The 17,661-nt window shown below is 44.0% G+C and overlaps 1 protein-coding gene across 3 annotated transcripts in view; it reads left to right on the top strand.

Annotated features, from left to right (window-relative positions):
* rsrc1 (arginine/serine-rich coiled-coil 1) overlaps positions 1 to 17,661 on the top strand; it is a 627,020-nt gene that overhangs the window by 116,570 nt on the left and 492,789 nt on the right. For all 3 annotated transcript variants that reach the window (XM_070882350.1, XM_070882349.1, XM_070882347.1), the window contains exon 5: positions 5,786 to 5,962. In XM_070882350.1, coding sequence (XP_070738451.1) covers positions 5,786 to 5,962 — 177 coding nt within the window. The remainder of the gene's footprint in view (positions 1 to 5,785; positions 5,963 to 17,661) is intronic.

Genomic DNA, 17,661 nt, shown 5'->3' with positions numbered 1-17,661 from the left:
CCTGCTCGTTACATCCTCAAAGAACTCGAGCAAATTTGTTAAGCATGTTTTCTCTTTCATAAAAGCATGCTGACTCTGCTTGACTGTATTGCAATTTTCTAAATGTCCTACTTCCTTAATAATGGACTCCGGCATTTTCCCAATGACAGATGTTAGGCTAACTGGTCTATAGTTTTCTGCTTTCTGTCTCCCTCCTTTTTTAAATAGGGGCGTTACATTTGTGGTTTTCCAATCTGCTGGGACCGCTCCAGAATCCAGGGAACTTTGGTAGATTACAACCAATGCATCGACTATCTCTGCAGCCACTTCTTTTAAGACCCTCGGATGCAGGACATCAGGTCCAGGGGATTTGTCCACCTTTAGTCCCATTAGTTTGCCTCGTACTTTTTCTCTAGTGATAGTGATTGTTTTAAATTCCCCCCCTCCCAATAGCCCTTTGATTATCAATTATTGGGATGCTTTTAGTGCCTTCTACCCTGAAGACCAACACAAAATATTTGTTCAAAGTCCCTGCCATTTCCCTCTTTCCCATTATTAATTCCCCAGTCTCATCCTCCAAGGGACTAACGTTTACTTTAGCTACTCTCTTCCTATTTATGTACCTGTAGAAGCTCTTGCTGTCTGTATTTATATTTCTTGCTAGTTTACTCTCATAATCTATCTTCTCTCTCTTTATTATTTTTTTAATTGTCCTTTGCTGGTTTCTAAAAAATTCTTAATCCTCTGGCCTTCTACTAATCTTTGCAACATTGTATGCCTTTGTTTTCAATTTGATACCATCCTTTACTTCCTCAGTTAGCCACGGATGGTTCATCCTTCTCTTAAGACTCTTTCTCACTGAAATGTATCTTTGCTGAGAGTTATGAAATATCTCCTTAAATGTCTGCCACTGGTTATCTATCATCTTATCCTTTAATCTATTTTTCCAGTCCACTTTAGCCAACTCTGCCTTCATACCTTTGTAATTGCTTTTATTTAAGTTCAGGACATTAGCTTGAGACCTAACTTTCTCACCCTCAAACTGAATTTGAAAATCTACCATGCTGTGACCATTCTTCCCAAGAGGATCCTTTTCTGTGAGATCATTAATTAATCCAGTCTCATTACGCATTACCAGATCTAAAATAGTCTGCTCCCTGGTTGGTTCCGAAACGTATTGTACCAAAAAACCATCCCAAATACACTCTATGAACTCTTTCTTAAGGCTACCTCTGCCAATTTGATTTGTCCAATCAATTGTGAAGATTAAAATCGCTCATGATTATTGCCGTACCTTTCTTACAAGCGTCCATTATTTCTTGATTTATACGCTCTCCTACAATGTAGCTAGTGTTAGGGGGACTAATCCCACCAGTGACTTCTTTCCCTTATTATTTCATATTTCCACCCAAACTGATTCTACATCTTGATCTTCTGAGCCAATATAACTTCTCACTGCTGCACTGATCTCATCCTTTATTAACAGAGCTACCCCACCTCCTTTTCTCTTCTGCCTATCCTTCCGAAATGGCATATACCCCTGAATATTCAGTTCCCAACCTTGGTCACCTTGCAACCATGTCTCTGTAATGGCTATCAGATCATACCTATTTATTTCTAGTGTGCCGTCAACTCATCTCTCGTTACGACTGCTGCGTGCATTCTGATGAAGAGCTTTTAATTTTGTCTTTTTACCATTTTTCCCTACTCTGACCCCACTTTCTGATGCACTCATGTTTATATGCTCTGTCCCTTCCGGTCACATTCTGGTTATCATTATCTCTATCGCTGCTTTGCACTATTGCCTTCTACTTTCTCTCTTTAATTTTGCAAGTCCTCCCAAATTGAAATCTGGGACCAGACAACAGCGCTTGCTGGCATTCAACTTAATGCCGTCGTCCAACTGGGTGGGACTGCACTCGCCTGGTTCCATTCTTATCTAATCGTAGTCAGAGAATCACCTGCAACGGCTTCTCTTCCCACCCCGCATTGTTACCTCTGGTGTTCCCCCAAGGATCTATCCTTGGCCTCCTCGTATTTCTTATCTACATGTTGCCCCTTGGCGACATCATCTGAAAAAGAGTGTCAATTTCCAAATATGCGCTGATGTCACCCAGCTCTACCTCGCTACCACTTCTCTCGACCCCTACACAGTCTCTAAATTGTCAGACTGCTTGTCCGACATCCAGTTCTGGATGAGCAGAAATTTTCTCCAATTAAATATTGGGACGACCAAAGCTATTGTTTTCGGTCCCCGTTACAAACTCCGTTCCCTCGCCACTGACTCCGTCCCTCTGTCCAACTACTGTCTGAGGCTGAACCAGACTGTTCGCAACCTTGGTGTCATATTTGACCCTGAAATGAGCTTTCGACCACATAGCCACAGCATAACCAAGACCGCATATTTCCTCCTCCATAACATCGCCCTCTCCGCCCTTGCCTTAGCTCATCCACTGCTGAAGCCCTCGTCCATGCCTTTGTTACCTCTAGACTTGCCTAGGCCCCAAGCTTTGGAACTCCCTGCCTAAACCTCTCTGCCTCTCTACCTCGTTTTCCTCTTTCAAGACATTACTTCAAACCTACCTCTTTGACCAAGATTTTGGTCACCTGTGCTAATTTCTCCTTATGCAGCTCAGTTGTTAGAAATAGCCAAGTTAAGACTATCTCTGATCACTTTAATAATCAAGATCGACTGTAAACCAATGTGTTGGGTATATTGTGTTTAATCAGAGTTTAAGACGGAATAAAACATCATTAGTTATACAGCAAAAACATACGACCGTGACAAGTAGCTAATACCAATCCGATTGAACAAACAACTGGTGCATTTGAGCAGTTCTCTGGCTTGCAGCCTCTTTCTCTTCATCGAGAGCTTCCTTCGGTAATGCATGGGATCGCTCACAGAGCATTCGACCAGCCCAACTTGTGTTTTGCTCTCCCCTCACACCGTTTGTGAGGACAGCCTTGATGAGGCTCTTTTTAGGGGTGGCCCTGAAATGGGATATTGACCTTTGGAGGTTTCCCTAAAAACTTGCTATCCAATGTCGTATCAAGTTCTTTGTTTCAATTTTGAATCAAGAGCCCTCCCAAAAGATGCCTCATGATTTTGGCCACATTTTCCCAGAGTTTCATCCTTTGAAAATCATGTCTTATCTTTTTCGTTCCTATCCTCTCTCTGATCTCTTGAGGCCCAAGGCAGAATCCTGTTCACTTCAACTGTTACCTCCTTTATGACATAGCAAATGTTTATGTTAACGTCCCCAAACTTCCATCCTTTCTGTAACGAATTGTCTTAAAGATACATAAACAAAGTTGAAGTATTAACTTGAAAACAGCAAATAATGGTTGTCATAGTGCAGAATAACATCTCAACAGGGTCGCAAAACATTAGCATTTCAAAGCATCTAATCCCAGTCTGAGGAGACACTTCATCTCCCGTTCAAAACATAACCATTTTAATACAGCATTCTTCGCATCACAGTTTTAGTCACATAACCATATATATTTTGGACATCCCTGATTTCTGACATGGTGTCAATTTTTAAATCTCATCATACTCCTGTGAAGCGCCTTGGGACGTTTCACTATGTTAAAGGTGTTATATAAATACAAGTTGTTGTTGTTGTAATATTCATGATCTACTCAAAAGGGCAAGTTCTAGAATGCGCCTTAACGGGAAATGGGATAATGCTTTGACTGATTACTGAGGGCACAATTGCTTTTTTTTCTTGTCACTGTTATTTGTGGAAGATGTTAAATATATTTTGCTGTTTTAATGGACTTTTGATATATAGAGTCATTATAGGACTGTGTTGACGGCCCCCCCCCCCCCCCCAGTAAGATATCTAAAATCATATGTATTCCCGTGTGCGCTAATGGTCCCGGGATTGGTACTTAACTTAGGTACCAGACAAACTTTATGTCGCATGAAATAGGCTCATTGAAGAATGCAGCAAGGCCAATGTCAGTTTGGCTTCGGATTCAGTAGCTACCAACGGCATTCTATGTGACTCTGACCATAGTGCGTTATCTCTCTTTTGCTCTATGGCCTTTGACATGGTCAACCAAGCCATCCTCCTCCAATGACTCTCCTCTGTGGTGCTGCCATCTCGTGGTTTGATTCCTACTTGTTTCAACATTTCCAGGACATATGGTTACTATTGGTGTGGTCAAGGTTGTAACAATAGTCCCTCTCCCTATTCGTCATCTATATATTCTCCTCGATAGTATTATTCATGAGCATGAGGTTGTTTTTGATATGTATGCCGTTGATACCTAGCCATATCTTTCGACTGCCATCCCTGAACCCTTGCCTGTCTTTGCTTTTACCTAAATTCACTGTTGCTGAAGCTTAGTCACACTTTTGTCAACTCCAGACTTGACTCTTCCAATGCCTTGCATGTCAATCTCCTGAACTTGACTCTACAGTTACTTCAACTCATCTAAAGCTCCACCACCTGCATCCCATCATGTATAAAATCGTCCTCACCTTTCACCCCAATCCTTGCTAAATCTTATTCGCTGCCTCTCTCCTAGAATCAGAATTTTCTTGATCATCTTGAAATCCCGCTGTGGCCTTACCTCTTTCAAACTTTGCAAACTCCTCTAACCGTATATCTGTGCCCGCATCCTCCTGTTACCCAAAGCTGGTCTGCTGTAGAATCTGCTCTCTGCACTCTACGATCAGTGGCAGAGTCTTCAGTAAGCTTGCCCCCACAGTGTGGAACTCATTCCTTAAACCTCTTTCCCTTTCTACATATCTTCGGAATCTTTACCATCTTTAAAAATTATCTTCAAATCTACTTGTTCAATCGAGTCTTCAGCCCAAGTCTCCCTTTACTTTTGTTCTGGCCCTCAACTGTGAAGCACCTTGGAATGTTTTTCAACTTAACTGTGATGTATAAATGCAAATTGTTTTCCTCAAATAGCACTGTTGTAAAGATTAATCAACATGTAACTGAGCGTGTTTCTCAAAAAGTTCCAAAGATGCATTACTTTGTATGGCAGCCATGCAGAGAGAAAGAGAAAAAATAATACTGGGAGTCTCACACCTACAGGTTTCACACACTTTCACACACTGGCTGAAGGGATTTTGAAATTCTTCCCATGGTAGGTGCTATCACTGCAATGTAGTAAATGCCTTACAGCAGCTACAAATCTACATCCTCTGAGAGTGTAGTCAAAAAAGAGATAGGAAAGCTAGCACCTGAAATGCAGTACTCTTGTTGCTTATCGGGTCTACCTAGCCTAGCTGGAACTAATGAATTTCTTTGGGTACCAGGACATTGTGTCATGGAACCAAATTCCAAATATACAATCTGTACCAGAAGAATCTTTCCCAGATATTCACAAACCGCTGTCATCATTCAAGCATGGATTTGGAATCTCAGGCACGTTCTCCCTGAGTCACATATTACTCCTAATTGCTAAAAAAATGGGTATCTGACCTATTCTTAGGTCTGTATTAATATCATATTTGAACAGCTTACTAGGATGTATATGAAACCAGTTTTAGCCTGAGAAGACTCATCCACCATTTTTTTTTCCTATTGAAAAGTAATTTATTCACTGGCATCCATTCATCAGCAATCTTCAGATCGTGTTAATGGCACTGCTCCCATGACATGGGCGAGGTTGAGGATTTAATCTATGGAAAATTGGTGGCAAATTGTCCACCATTTAATGACATAGCACATATGAGAACCACTGCGTAAGAACTCTTCAAAAAAAATGTAGAACTCAGGTTTAACTGTGTAGAATAGAGAAAAAGGAATTTGACTTATTTTATTTAATGCTTTCACAATAGTTCAAGATCTAGACATCGACAACGTTCCCATAGTCGAAGCAGTGAACGGTCAAGCCGCAGACGAAGTTACAGTCGAAGCAGATCTCGAGAAACGGGTAGACGTAAAGGCAGAGACAAAGGACGAGAAAAGGACCGGGAGAAAGAAAAAGAAAAGGAGTCACGGAATGATAAGAAAGGGTAAGAAACAATTGTGGACGATCATGGTTTTTGATTAAAAATTGCTATATTACATATTGTTGTCCAATGTTCTGTCAAATCGGATGTTCAACAAGCAGGAATATTTGAAAAAATGGTTTGTATTCATACACTTGTTTAATGCCGCAAATGGTATATGTTAAACTGAATATATCTGTACAAAATTGAATTGTATGATTAAAGTGGTTTGTGGAACGCTAATATATATGAATAAGTGCAGCAATTGTACTTTTACAAGAACTTCAACACCTTCCCATAATAACTTATCCAAGTCATTGTCTTGATGATGTCATCATCACTCACTATTTAAATGAAAACTTGGCATGAAAATGAATATAAAGATATAAATTAAGAAGTGTTTAACACAATCTTACTCATTTTGATCAGCTTCTTTTTTTAGTATGTAACCCTTGTTTAAGCGATACTATGTACACAAACCTTATCTGCAGGTCAGTGGATTTAATACTTTTGTAATGTGCCTTAATGTAAACCATGAGTGCAAATGCAATGAACCTCTAATTCAATTGTTTCTCTACAAATTATTTTGTGTTTCAAGGATAGGGAAGGATTTAATAACATTTTGATATATCTTCCTGAATGAACATGTAACTTTTATTTTGTCTTCAATAATGGAATGGATTTTTTTATAGAAGAGTTGAATGTAACTTTGGCATATGAAGAGAAAAAGAAAATGTGGCTTTTAATTTGCCCTTAAAATTGTGCTCATCTTACTTTTGCACCACTCGGTCGGTGTCTGTTTCCTAATTGAAGTCCTTACAATGACCCATGGGTCATTTTCTTAAGAATGTGACAAATGATTCACATTACATCTGCAACTGCAACATATCAATGCGCTATCAGTCAAAGTGTTGGAACATTTTTATTTACATTAGATCTCATTAAATTATTGCAGTATTAACACTGGTGTAGAAATAGTTCTACAAAATGCCAGGTATAGCTCTTGGTATTGTAGGAAGTACTTTGTTTATAATGCAGGATGGTGCCTTTTGTATCAAATGCACATTTAAATGATTGTATTTGTGCAGTTATTTTAAAATAGCGATGCTAAGTTTTTGCCAGGGTCTACTCCCTTCCTCAGGAGCAAAAATGCTTTGCTGACCTGTATTTGGTAGATGTGAGACATTCAGCTGTTCAGCCTGCCTGCCACGGGCAAAAATAAGGTCGGCTGCACTTCCCATAGCAGGTCTTATGTTGTTTCCTGAGGTGGCAGTACTGTCAGAAGTGTTGGCCAATATTGCTTCCAATAGCATGTGACACCTCATTTATTTTGTTGCTTTTCTGAAATGTGAAAAAATAAATTGGGTGGAACTGGTACATTTGAAGAGGTTAATTTAATGAATTTAGTGTGAGACTTGTTTCAAAGTGACTGATTTTTGCAAAATAACTTAGTTGACAGCTTTTATGTAAAATGTTCCATCATTTTTTTATTTATTAGTGAAACCTGTGGATGTTCACTAGTACAGTATTTCTGAACCTGTAGTTAATGTTGTGTAGTGATAATATTTTACTTAAATAAATGAAATGTCCAGGAACTAATGATTTTCAACCCAGGTTATTAAAAGAAATAAGTGAGAAAATTGCAGATGATTTAGTCTTAATTTTCCAAAGCTCATGCGATTCTGGAATTGCGTCTTTGGATTGGAAAATTGCAAATGTTACTCCAATTATTTCAAAAGAGAGAAATAAATCAGATAACTACAGGTCTGTCAGTTTAACATCAATTGCATAGAAGTTACTGGAATCTGTCATCAGGGACAGAGTCACTGAGCATTTGGACAAGTATAAGCTGATCAAAGAGTCAGCGTGGATTTGTGAAGGGTAAGTCAGGTCTGACTAATCTAGTTTAATTTTTTGAGCAGGTCACTAGCATGGTCACGTCTATGGATGTTGTATATATGGACTTCTAGAAGGCATTTGATAAAAGGAACATTGGGCCCAAGTTTCCACATGATTTGCGCCTGATTTTTAGGAGCAACTGATGGAGAACGGACTATCTTAGAAATCGCAATTCTCCACATTTTTTTTTCTGCAGTTCTAGTCAGGTAGAACAGTTCTACTTTGGAACAGAATTTTTTCTTCAAAAGGGGGCGTGTCCGGCCACTGACGCCTGATTTGAAAGTTTCCACAGTGAAAACGTACTCCAAACTAAAGTAGAATGGAGCAAGTGAAGATTTTTGTAGAACTGAAAAAACTTGTTCCACACATTAAAATTAGGCGTCCAGAACGAGGTGGGGGGGGGAAGGGAAGTCATTAAATTCTATAATAAATCCTTATTTATACTTATACAAATATTATACAAATAAATCCAACCTGAATAAACATTTATAAGCAAAGAAAAGATTAAATAAACCATCTTCCTACCTGTGTGAAAGTGCTTCAGGCAGGCCTTTCGGTACCGAAGGCTGAACGGGCCGGCCCGAGACTTCGGGCAGGGCCCGTCCCCAGCACCAGATTTACAGGTAGGTGGCGTTGGGTTGGGTCGGGGAGGGGAGGTTCGGTTCGGGTCGGGGAGGGGAGGTTCGGTTCGGGTCGGGGGGGAGAGAGAGAGAGGGAGAGGGAGGGGGGGGAGAGGTGGGGGGCAGCGGGAGAGAGAGCGAGGGCGAGGGGGGGGCGGAGGGAGAGAGGGAGAGGGGGGGGCGGAGGGAGAGGGAGAGGGGGGGGCGGAGGGAGAGGGAGAGGGGGGGGCGGAGGAAGAGAGAGAGAGGGGGGGGCGGAGGAAGAGAGAGAGAGAGAGAGGGGGGTGGAGGCGGAGAGAGAGAAACAGAGGGAGGGGGAGAAGCGGGGGGAGAGAGAGAGAGGGAGGGGGGGAGAGAGAAAGAGGGAGGGGGGGAGAGAGAAAGAGGGAGGGGGGGAGAGAGAGAGAGGGAGGGGGGAGAGAGAGAGAGGGAGGAGGGGAGGGAGAGAGAGAGAGAGGGAGGGGGGGGGAGGTCAGGTTGGATCCAGTCCGGGAGCGGGAGTCGGGTCGGGTCCAGTTGTGGGGGGGGGGGGGTCGGGTCGAGTCCAGTCGGGGAGGCGGGGAGCGGGAACAGGAGCGCGGGTAGGGTCGGGTCGGGTCCAGTCGGGGGGGGGGGGGGCGGGGAGCGAGAACAGGAGCGCGGGTCAGTCGGGGGTGGGGGGGAGCGGGTGTCGGGTCTGGTCCGGAGGCAGGGGGGGAGCGGGTGTCGGGTCTGGTCGGGAGGCAGGGGGGAGCGGGTGTCGGGTCTGGTCAGGGGGGTGGGGAGCAGGAGCTGGCCGTGGGAGGAGCCTTATTCACGCAGCCTCAGTGAGGCCATTCAGCCAGGGCTAGGGGCTGCGTGCTTCGGGCCCCTCCCACACAGTTCGGCGCCTGGAGCTACTGCACTTGCGTGCCCACTGTAGCGCGCATGTGCAGAGGTCCCGGCACTGTTTTCAGCGCAGGGACCTGGCTCCGCCCCCTCCACAGCTCGTGCTGGCTGCGCCGAGGGCCAGAGGACCTGCAAGTAGGTGGAGAATACCGAGGATTTTTTAGGGTGCACTTTGTGGCGCGAAAAACGGGCATCCAGGTCGGGACTGCGCCGTTCTAGGCGCGTGTGGAAACTTGGGCCGTGGTGTTTCCCAGCGATCTGTACTAGGGCCTCAGCCTTTTACCATATATATCAATGACTTCGATAAAGGAATAGAGAGTTGTATATTCAAGTTTAGAGATGACACCATGGGCCCAGTTTTCCCCAACCCCTTTTTTTGGCGCACTTACCCTAAATGCAGCAACTTTGCACGCTGGAAACAGCGGCGAAAAAAAGTGGTCTCATTCTGCCCGCTCTGCCGAGTCTCCCGTGTCCTAGTGTGGCGTACATAGTGAAGTGGGGGGCAGAGCAACAGCCCAGCGCAAAAAACCCTACCGGCAGCTGCGCGCATGCACAGTGGAGTCTGCACGCATGCTCCTCGCCCTCCCAGGGTGTTCTGTGGGCTGTGAGCAGGATCCGATGCTTGCAGCTCCTATCCCCAGCCGAGTGGCCTCCCACACCGGCCGGCCGTCCCGCTGACTTCCCGGGCTGAGGTAGGACTTGAGTTTTAATTTTTATTTATTGATGGTTGTGCTTTGTTTCGTGAGGAAAGTTTTGATTGGGGTGGGGGAGGAGGAGAGTTTTGATGGGGAGGGGGGGGGGGGCGGGGAGGGAAGCGTGTTTTGATGTGGGGGAGGGGGATCTTTTTTTAAAAAACTTGTTTCTGGCATAAAGATAGGACTTCTATTTTAATTTGTTATTGATTGATTGCTTATTACTTTTTGTGCTTTAAGTGCTTTGTAAATTTTGGTTCAGGTCCTCAACTTCCTTCTATTTTTTATTTGTTAACTAATTGCTTACTACTTTTTGGCCTTTGTTTAGTGCTTTGTAAGTCTTGGTGCAGGTCCTCTCAGCTTCCTTGTATTTTTTATTTGTCATTGAATGCTTATTTTTGTGCTTTGTTTCGTGCTTTGTAAGTCTTGGAGCTTTAAATGTACTAACCTGCGCCGAATTCTTAACTGCCCACAATGTTTTTCAGAGCTGGCCACATACGCTGACCTCAGTCGATTTGGAGTAAATTTTAGCTGGCCAAAGTGACATAAATGTCCAAAACTGGCGTAAGTGGCTGGGAACGCCCCCTTTTGGGAAAAAAACTCAACTGAAAAAAATTGTACCGAACTGAGTTACTCTGGAGCAAGTTTATTGGGGAAAATGGCATTTTTTTAACTTGCGCCAGAAAAACCAACTTACTCCAAAAAAATTGGAGCAAGTCATGGCTAAAATTGGGCCTTAAGTTAGGAGACTCAGTAAGTTGTGTAAATGAGAGCAGGAAGTTACAAAGAGACATAGATAGATTAAGTGAGCAGGCAATACTGTTGCAGATGGAGTTCAATGTGGGGAAGTGTGAGATCATCCACTGTGGATCCAAGAATGCCAAATTGGAATATTTTCTTCATGATAAAAGATTAGAAACTGCAGAGGAGCAAAGGGATTTGAGTATCCATGTACGGACATCACTAAGAGATAGTACACAAGTCCAAAAAGTAATCGAAAATGCCAATGGAATGTTGACCTTTATCTCGAGGGGTTGGATTACAAAAATAAGGAAGTGAAGATTCAGTTGTACAGTTGGTCAATCCCCATTTGGAGTACTGCGTTCAGTTTTGGGCACCACATTTCAGGATGGATTTATTGGTGTTGGAAGGTGTTCAGTCTGGGTTCACTAAAATGATACTGGGGTTTAAAGCGTTAAATTATGAGGACAGTTTGCATAGACTTGGTTTATATCTGAATTTAGCAGGTTGACAGTTAATCTAATTGAGGTGGTTAAAATGATAAAGGGATTCGATAGGGTAGATACAGAGAAATTATTTCCTTTGGTGGGGGAAATCCAGAACAAGGGGACATTGGGCCTAAAATTCGCCACGATTTAGCTTTATTTTTTGGAGACTTGTCTTTTTTTGGAGCTAAATGAATTTAGGACCATTTTGCCAGTTTTGCCAGTGGTGTAACTCCTTCCTTAAACAAGGGCCGATTTTTTTCCAGTACCAATTTTGTGAGGTCACTTGGGGTCAAACCCACCGATAACGTCATTTTTTGCGAGTTTCGCCAATAAGGATATTTTTAAGGACAGTGCTAAATACCGTTTTTAAAAAGCTTGCCGTACCTTGTGGAGTTGGATGGAAATCCGCGCTCACGGCACCATCTTGGGTTCTGTTCAACATAAATCCAATCACTGGTTCGTTTACAGTGGTCCCGTTAAAACTAATTGGTCTCCTAATCTGAGGAAGGACGTTCTTGCTATTGAGGGAGTGCAGCGAAGGTTCACTAGACTGATTCCAGGGATGGCTGGACAGACATATGAGGAAAAACTGGATCAACTGGGCCTTTATACTCTGGAGTTTAGAAGGATGATAGGGGATCTCATAGAAACATAAACGATTCTGACGGGACTGGACAGGTTAGATGCGGGAAGAATGTTCCCGATGTTGGGGAAGTCCAGAACCAGGGGACACAGTCTTCGGATAAGGGACAGGCCATTTAGGACTGAGATGAGAAGAAACTTCTTCACTCAGAGAGAGTTGTTAACCTGTGGAATTCCCTGCCGCAGAGAGTTGTTGATGCCAGCTCATTGGATATATTCAAGAGGGAGTTAGATATGGCCCTTACGGCTAAGGGGATCAAGGGGTATGGAGAGAAAGCAGGAAAGGGGTACTGAAGGAATGATCAGCCATGATCTCATTGAATGGTGGTGCAGGCTCAAAGGGCCGAATGGCTTACACCCGCACCTATTTTCTGTGTTTCTATGTTTCAAATCATTCCGAATTAGCTGGTATTTTTTTTAATTTGAGAATTGATGGGAAACTTTTTAGTTCTCCGCAATTTTAGATGCAGCAATGTTCCTCTTTTAAAACACCGGGCTGTTCCAAAAAGAACAGGTACAACTGTGAAATAAGAAAGTCATAGATCGGCAGCCTTTGCAGGTTGGGTGTTGAAACGGGTTTTGTGTAAAAAGTTTTTAAAAGTTGTGAAACGTCACCGGCGCCATCTTCGAAAACTGAGCTGAGTGAAAGCTTTTGGAGGGAAGGCTGCGTTTACAGATTGAGCTTTTTGTGAGTTCATCATTTGTTTTTATGGACATTTAAAGAATGGGAGTTATTCTATCTTGGCCATATGTGGAGCGTGTTTATGCTGTCCTGTCTTATCGAGGAAGGCTTATTCGGCAGCACTATCTGCACAATCAAAGAACTCGCAGGCTTATGGGGAGAAGGGTTTACCTCGAACAAGGTTACAGGGAGCGGCGCTCATACCTGCACCTGACTAAAGGACCATGCGTCGACGTCTGGGCTTTCAAAAAGAGGTGGTTGCAGAGATATGCCAGCTCATAAAGGCAGACATACAGCCTCGAAGCGGGAGGACTGCACTGCCCATCGAGGTGAAGGTAACTGGCACTTTCCTTCTATGCCTCCGGTTCCTTTCAGGCATCATCTGGGGACGTATGCTGCATCTCGTAGTACGCTACACATAGCTACATTCGCCAGGTGACTGCTGCACTGTACGCACGCAGGATGGACTTTATAAACTTCCCAGTGACAAGGGAGACACAACATGAGAGAGCTTTAGGCTTTGCACAATTTGCTGGCTTCCCTAAGATATAGGTTGACATTGACTGTCCATACATCGCCCTGCGAGCTCCTTTAGACGATGCAGAGGTTTACCTAAACAAAAAAGGATTCCACTCGCTGAATGTGCAGATCGTCTGCGACCATATGCAGTGTATCCATGGCAGTAGATGCTAATTATGCAGGGACCATCCATGATGCTTTCATACTGCTTGAGAGCAGTGTGTCACAGATGTTTCAGCAGCAGTCAGAAGGGCAGAGCTGGATGCTCAGGGACAAAAGTTACAGGCTCGCCACCTGGTTCTTGACCCCCATCAGGAAACCCTCAGACAGTGGCCATAATGATAGCCATATAGCCACACGCAACATCGTCCAGAAGACAATTGGAGTGCTAAAGCAGTGTTTCCGATGCCTGGACCACTCTGGAGGCTACCGGCAATACTCCCCTCAGTAGGTCAGTGAGTTCACTGTGGTGTGCTGCATGCTACACAACTTAGCCATCATGAGGGAACAGATATTCCCACTGGAGGACATTGCAGAACCAGCTCAGGCGAGCGGGTGGGGGGGGGGGTGCGGTGGGAGGAGGAAGTTGACGGCGAGGGGGGGAGGGGGGGGAGGACAAGGAGGAAGAGGAACCACTACAACCCGCAGGTCGACGAGGTTGGAAGCCTCATGTAAGTTATGCCATTGCAAGAGCCTTGCGTCTGCATCTGATACTTCACCGCTTTGCATGAAGGGTGAACGACACATTCGATCATTGTATCCCATCACGTTGTTATTGCCACCTGTTATTCTGCGAATGAGATGCTACCTCAGTTTGGTTTACTTGAAAAAATAATGTACATAATTTTAGTTTAGTTGAAAAAAACATAATTTTGGTTTAGCTGAAAAAGTTATTTGCAGTTTATCAAACATTTGTACACTTGGCACTTTAATAAAAAATGTTATGTTAAACTTTAAACTTTTCAATTAACATCATTTGAATAAAAATAAAAGAACAAATGAACAGGAACAACAACAGCAGCAAACAAACTTCAGCTGCAACCATCTCTCTTCCCCCATCCCCACCCTTATTTAAACACCGCTACGCCCCCGCCCGCTCTTCCTGCCCTTGACCGTGCCCTTAGCCCTATTCCCGGTGAGCCCAAGGTTTTTGATAGTGTCTCGGGTAGGGCGCTCCACTTGTTTGGGCGAGGGGACTGACCCAGGAGACGGCAATGGAAGCCCTTGAAAACCTCTGGCTGTGGAAAGCCCAGCTTGGGACTCTTCAGCCTGTAGATCAACTTACACACTGACTGTTGAGGTTGGTCTAGGGATTGGAGTGGGAGTGGCATCACTTGATACCGTCAATTGACGCTGGGCAATGACAGCCTGGGTCTCGCATTGCAGCAGCTATCTCCGATATGCCCTCCCTAATCTCTGCAGATATTGCTGCTGTTCCCTCCGACATGCCCTCCTTAATGTCAGCAGAGTTTGTTGCCATTCCTCCCGACAGTGCTGCTATTTCTCCCTTGATCCCACCCATGGCCTCCAAGAGCGATCTGGTAAGCTCAACGCTCTCCCCATTCATTCCCATGAGTTCTAACACCTCCCGTGTAGCCTGCATTTCAGGAGAGCGCTGTTCAGGTCTCCTCTTCACCCGTGCAGACGGGCCACCCTGGGTATGCTTTGCTGCAACCCACTGGGACCCGCCGTGAACTTGGAGGGTGTACAACCATGCAATGTCCCCTCGCGCGTAGAGTTGCCGAACGCGCTTGGTACATGCGTGTCCTGCACCACCTCCAATTGCAACGTCACCATCTCATCCTCGAAATCCTCCTCTTTCCTCCCCATTCTCGCCTTCGGCCTCTATAACTTCTTCAGTATATCCGAGGTCGGCAGGCTCAGCCAATTCTGGTTGTGGCACGGTGGCGGAGCCTTCTGCTTCATTATTGGATGTTTGTGCAACATCTGCAAAATATAACGGAACAGACGAATGGTTAGCAGCAGGGGAGGGAGCAGAGTGAAATGAGTAGGCTCAGATAGTGCAGGCTCATTTGAAGGACCACGACGAATGATAGTACATCACATAAACCGAAGCGTAGCCGGCTGAGAGTCCACACAGTACTTAACATTGAGCCAACCCAAACTGTGGATTTTGCAGGACTTACCCTCTCTGCAACCTGGGCCCAGCTTCTGCATAGGTGGTCGATCTTCTGGCACCACCAATAATACCTGCTTTCCTCATTTCCAGGGGTGTTAGTGGCTGTAGTCTTGCCGGACCTCCACCAGTTTTCATCTGCTCTTGGTGGTTGTCGCACAACTTCTGCAAAGATGGCAACATCAATTTTTAAAGAGAGGGGCCTTCTGCTGTCGTGGAATACACAGATAATCACATTCAAGTAATTGTAGTGCATAAATAAAAATATTACTTACTCTAACTACTTGGCAAAAGTCCTGTCACTTCTTCCGGCACTGCTTGCTGTCCCTCTGGATGGACCCCACTGGCGAAACCTGCTCGGCAACATGCTCCCAAGCTTGACCCATTGCTGCAGGTTTCAGTTTACCAGCACCCTTCTTGCCAATTTGTTGCCATCCAGTTTCCACAGCGGCTACCAGGGCATCATTGACGTCTTGGGTGAACTTCCTGGCCCTTTTACTTTCCAATTTAAGGTCCACTTTTCGTTTGGGAGCTTCTGTGTGGAAGTACTCAGAAATCTCCTGCAAGTTACAATGGTCTTTAAAAATTACTAATCCAGACCAGGAAATGTACTGCGCATGCACGTGCACAACCGTCATATGGAAAACGGGCAATTTTTTTTTCTTTTTTGTGCATGTGCAGAACGGGGGTTTTCATCGCGAAAAATTTTAGCTCCATCCTTAAAAACAGAGGTATTTTAGCACTGTGCCAAAATTTTAAAAACTTTTGGCGAAACTTAGTCCTTATTTTTTTTGCCACTATTTTGGCATAAAAAAATCATCCGTTACTCAGAAATAGCGCCAAAAAACGGATCTATCTTTCAATGTGGCAAATCTTGCCCATTATCTTAAAATTTCTTGGCCAGTTAGGAGTGAAATCTGGAAGCATTTTTTCCTCGCAAGGAGTAGTAGAAATCTCAATTTCCCTCCACCCTCCTATCCAAAAGGCAGTGGATGTGGGATCAATTATATTTTTCAAGACTAAAGATTGATAGAATTTTGTTTGGTTAGCATATCAAGGGATAGGGAGAAAAAGAGGATAATTGGAGTTGAGGTACAGATCAGCCATGATCGAATTGAATGCTGAAACAAGCTCAAGGGGATGAAGAGCCTATCCCTGTTTGATATTCCTATGCCAAATAACCTGCCAACATTCACTGTCTCGAAACATATAAATACTGGAGAGTTGCCTGTATTATGGAATAACACTCCAGTGAGAGTTTACACATAACAAAAACAGATTATCTGATCATTATCGCATTGCTGTTTGTGGGAGCTTGCTGTGCACAAATTGGTTGCGGGGTTTCCCACATTACAACAGTGACTACATTCCAAAAGTACTTCATTGTCTGTAAAGTGCTTTGAGACGTCCAGTGGTCATGAAAGGCACCATATAAATGCAAGTCTTTTTTCAGGGTGGAGGGAGGACATATTTGGTCAGAAACCTGAAAATTTCAATTCAGGTTTTACCAGGGTGGACTTTGGGAACAATAAATATGAATAAAACCTGACTGGATTCACAGTCACACCTGAATCATTTTGGATATAATTAGATGTTTTGGTTAAACCATTTACTAATATGACATAACCCCAGGGCTCAATTTTCCCCAATGCCTTTTTTGGCGTATTTCAAGAGTTACACCCGTTTGTTTTGGCCCTGACTACTCCAAAAAAAAACTTGAAAGTTTCTCCGTTCTAATTTTTTAAATTGGCGCCACGCAGTCTGTCCTTCAGCTTCACGGGGGCGGAGCCTAATGTCTATGCCAAAAAAAGGATGCCCCCCCCTTCTGCGCATACGTGGTAAACAAATGACGTTTTTTACATGACTGCTATGGGCACGTATAACCAGTACACCTCCCGGTCTGCATTCGGCCATTTTTAAAGAGCCAGTTGTGCGTGAGAACTGTGAGAGAACTTTAATTCTCAGTGGAAAAAATCGGAGCTGCAATATGCAACATGGCTCAAGGACCAAGAATTTCTCACGAGGAAGTGGAGGCACTAGTTACTGTAATTGAGACCAGATGGCACGAGCAGAGGTTACATAAGAGTTTCACCAAAAGAAATGAAGAAACGCTGGAACCAACTTGCAGAAGATTACTGTGCAATGGTGATATCTCCGAGGTCTGGAGGCCAATGCAAAAAGAAGAGGCAGGACCTTGGTCAAGTAGTTATTGTAAGTACTATTTTCATTTATTCACTGGAATTGCAATTGTAAATGTGACCATCTGTATGTCGCACCCAGTAGAAAGACACCCTCTCTAAAAAGTTATCTTTTCATCTTTGCAGAAGAAGGTGGCACACAACAAAAGAGAGAGAACTTGAATAGGAGGAAGCCCAGCAAATCTGCACCCACTGACACCCTTGGAAGACAGGATCGCTGCTTTGATGGGTCCTGCCT

Source organism: Pristiophorus japonicus, chromosome 6, assembly GCF_044704955.1.
Source record: "Pristiophorus japonicus isolate sPriJap1 chromosome 6, sPriJap1.hap1, whole genome shotgun sequence".
Classification (NCBI taxonomy): Eukaryota; Metazoa; Chordata; class Chondrichthyes; family Pristiophoridae; genus Pristiophorus; species Pristiophorus japonicus.
Note: the sequence above shows the minus strand (reverse complement) of the source record. Positions and strands in the feature narration are given on the sequence as shown.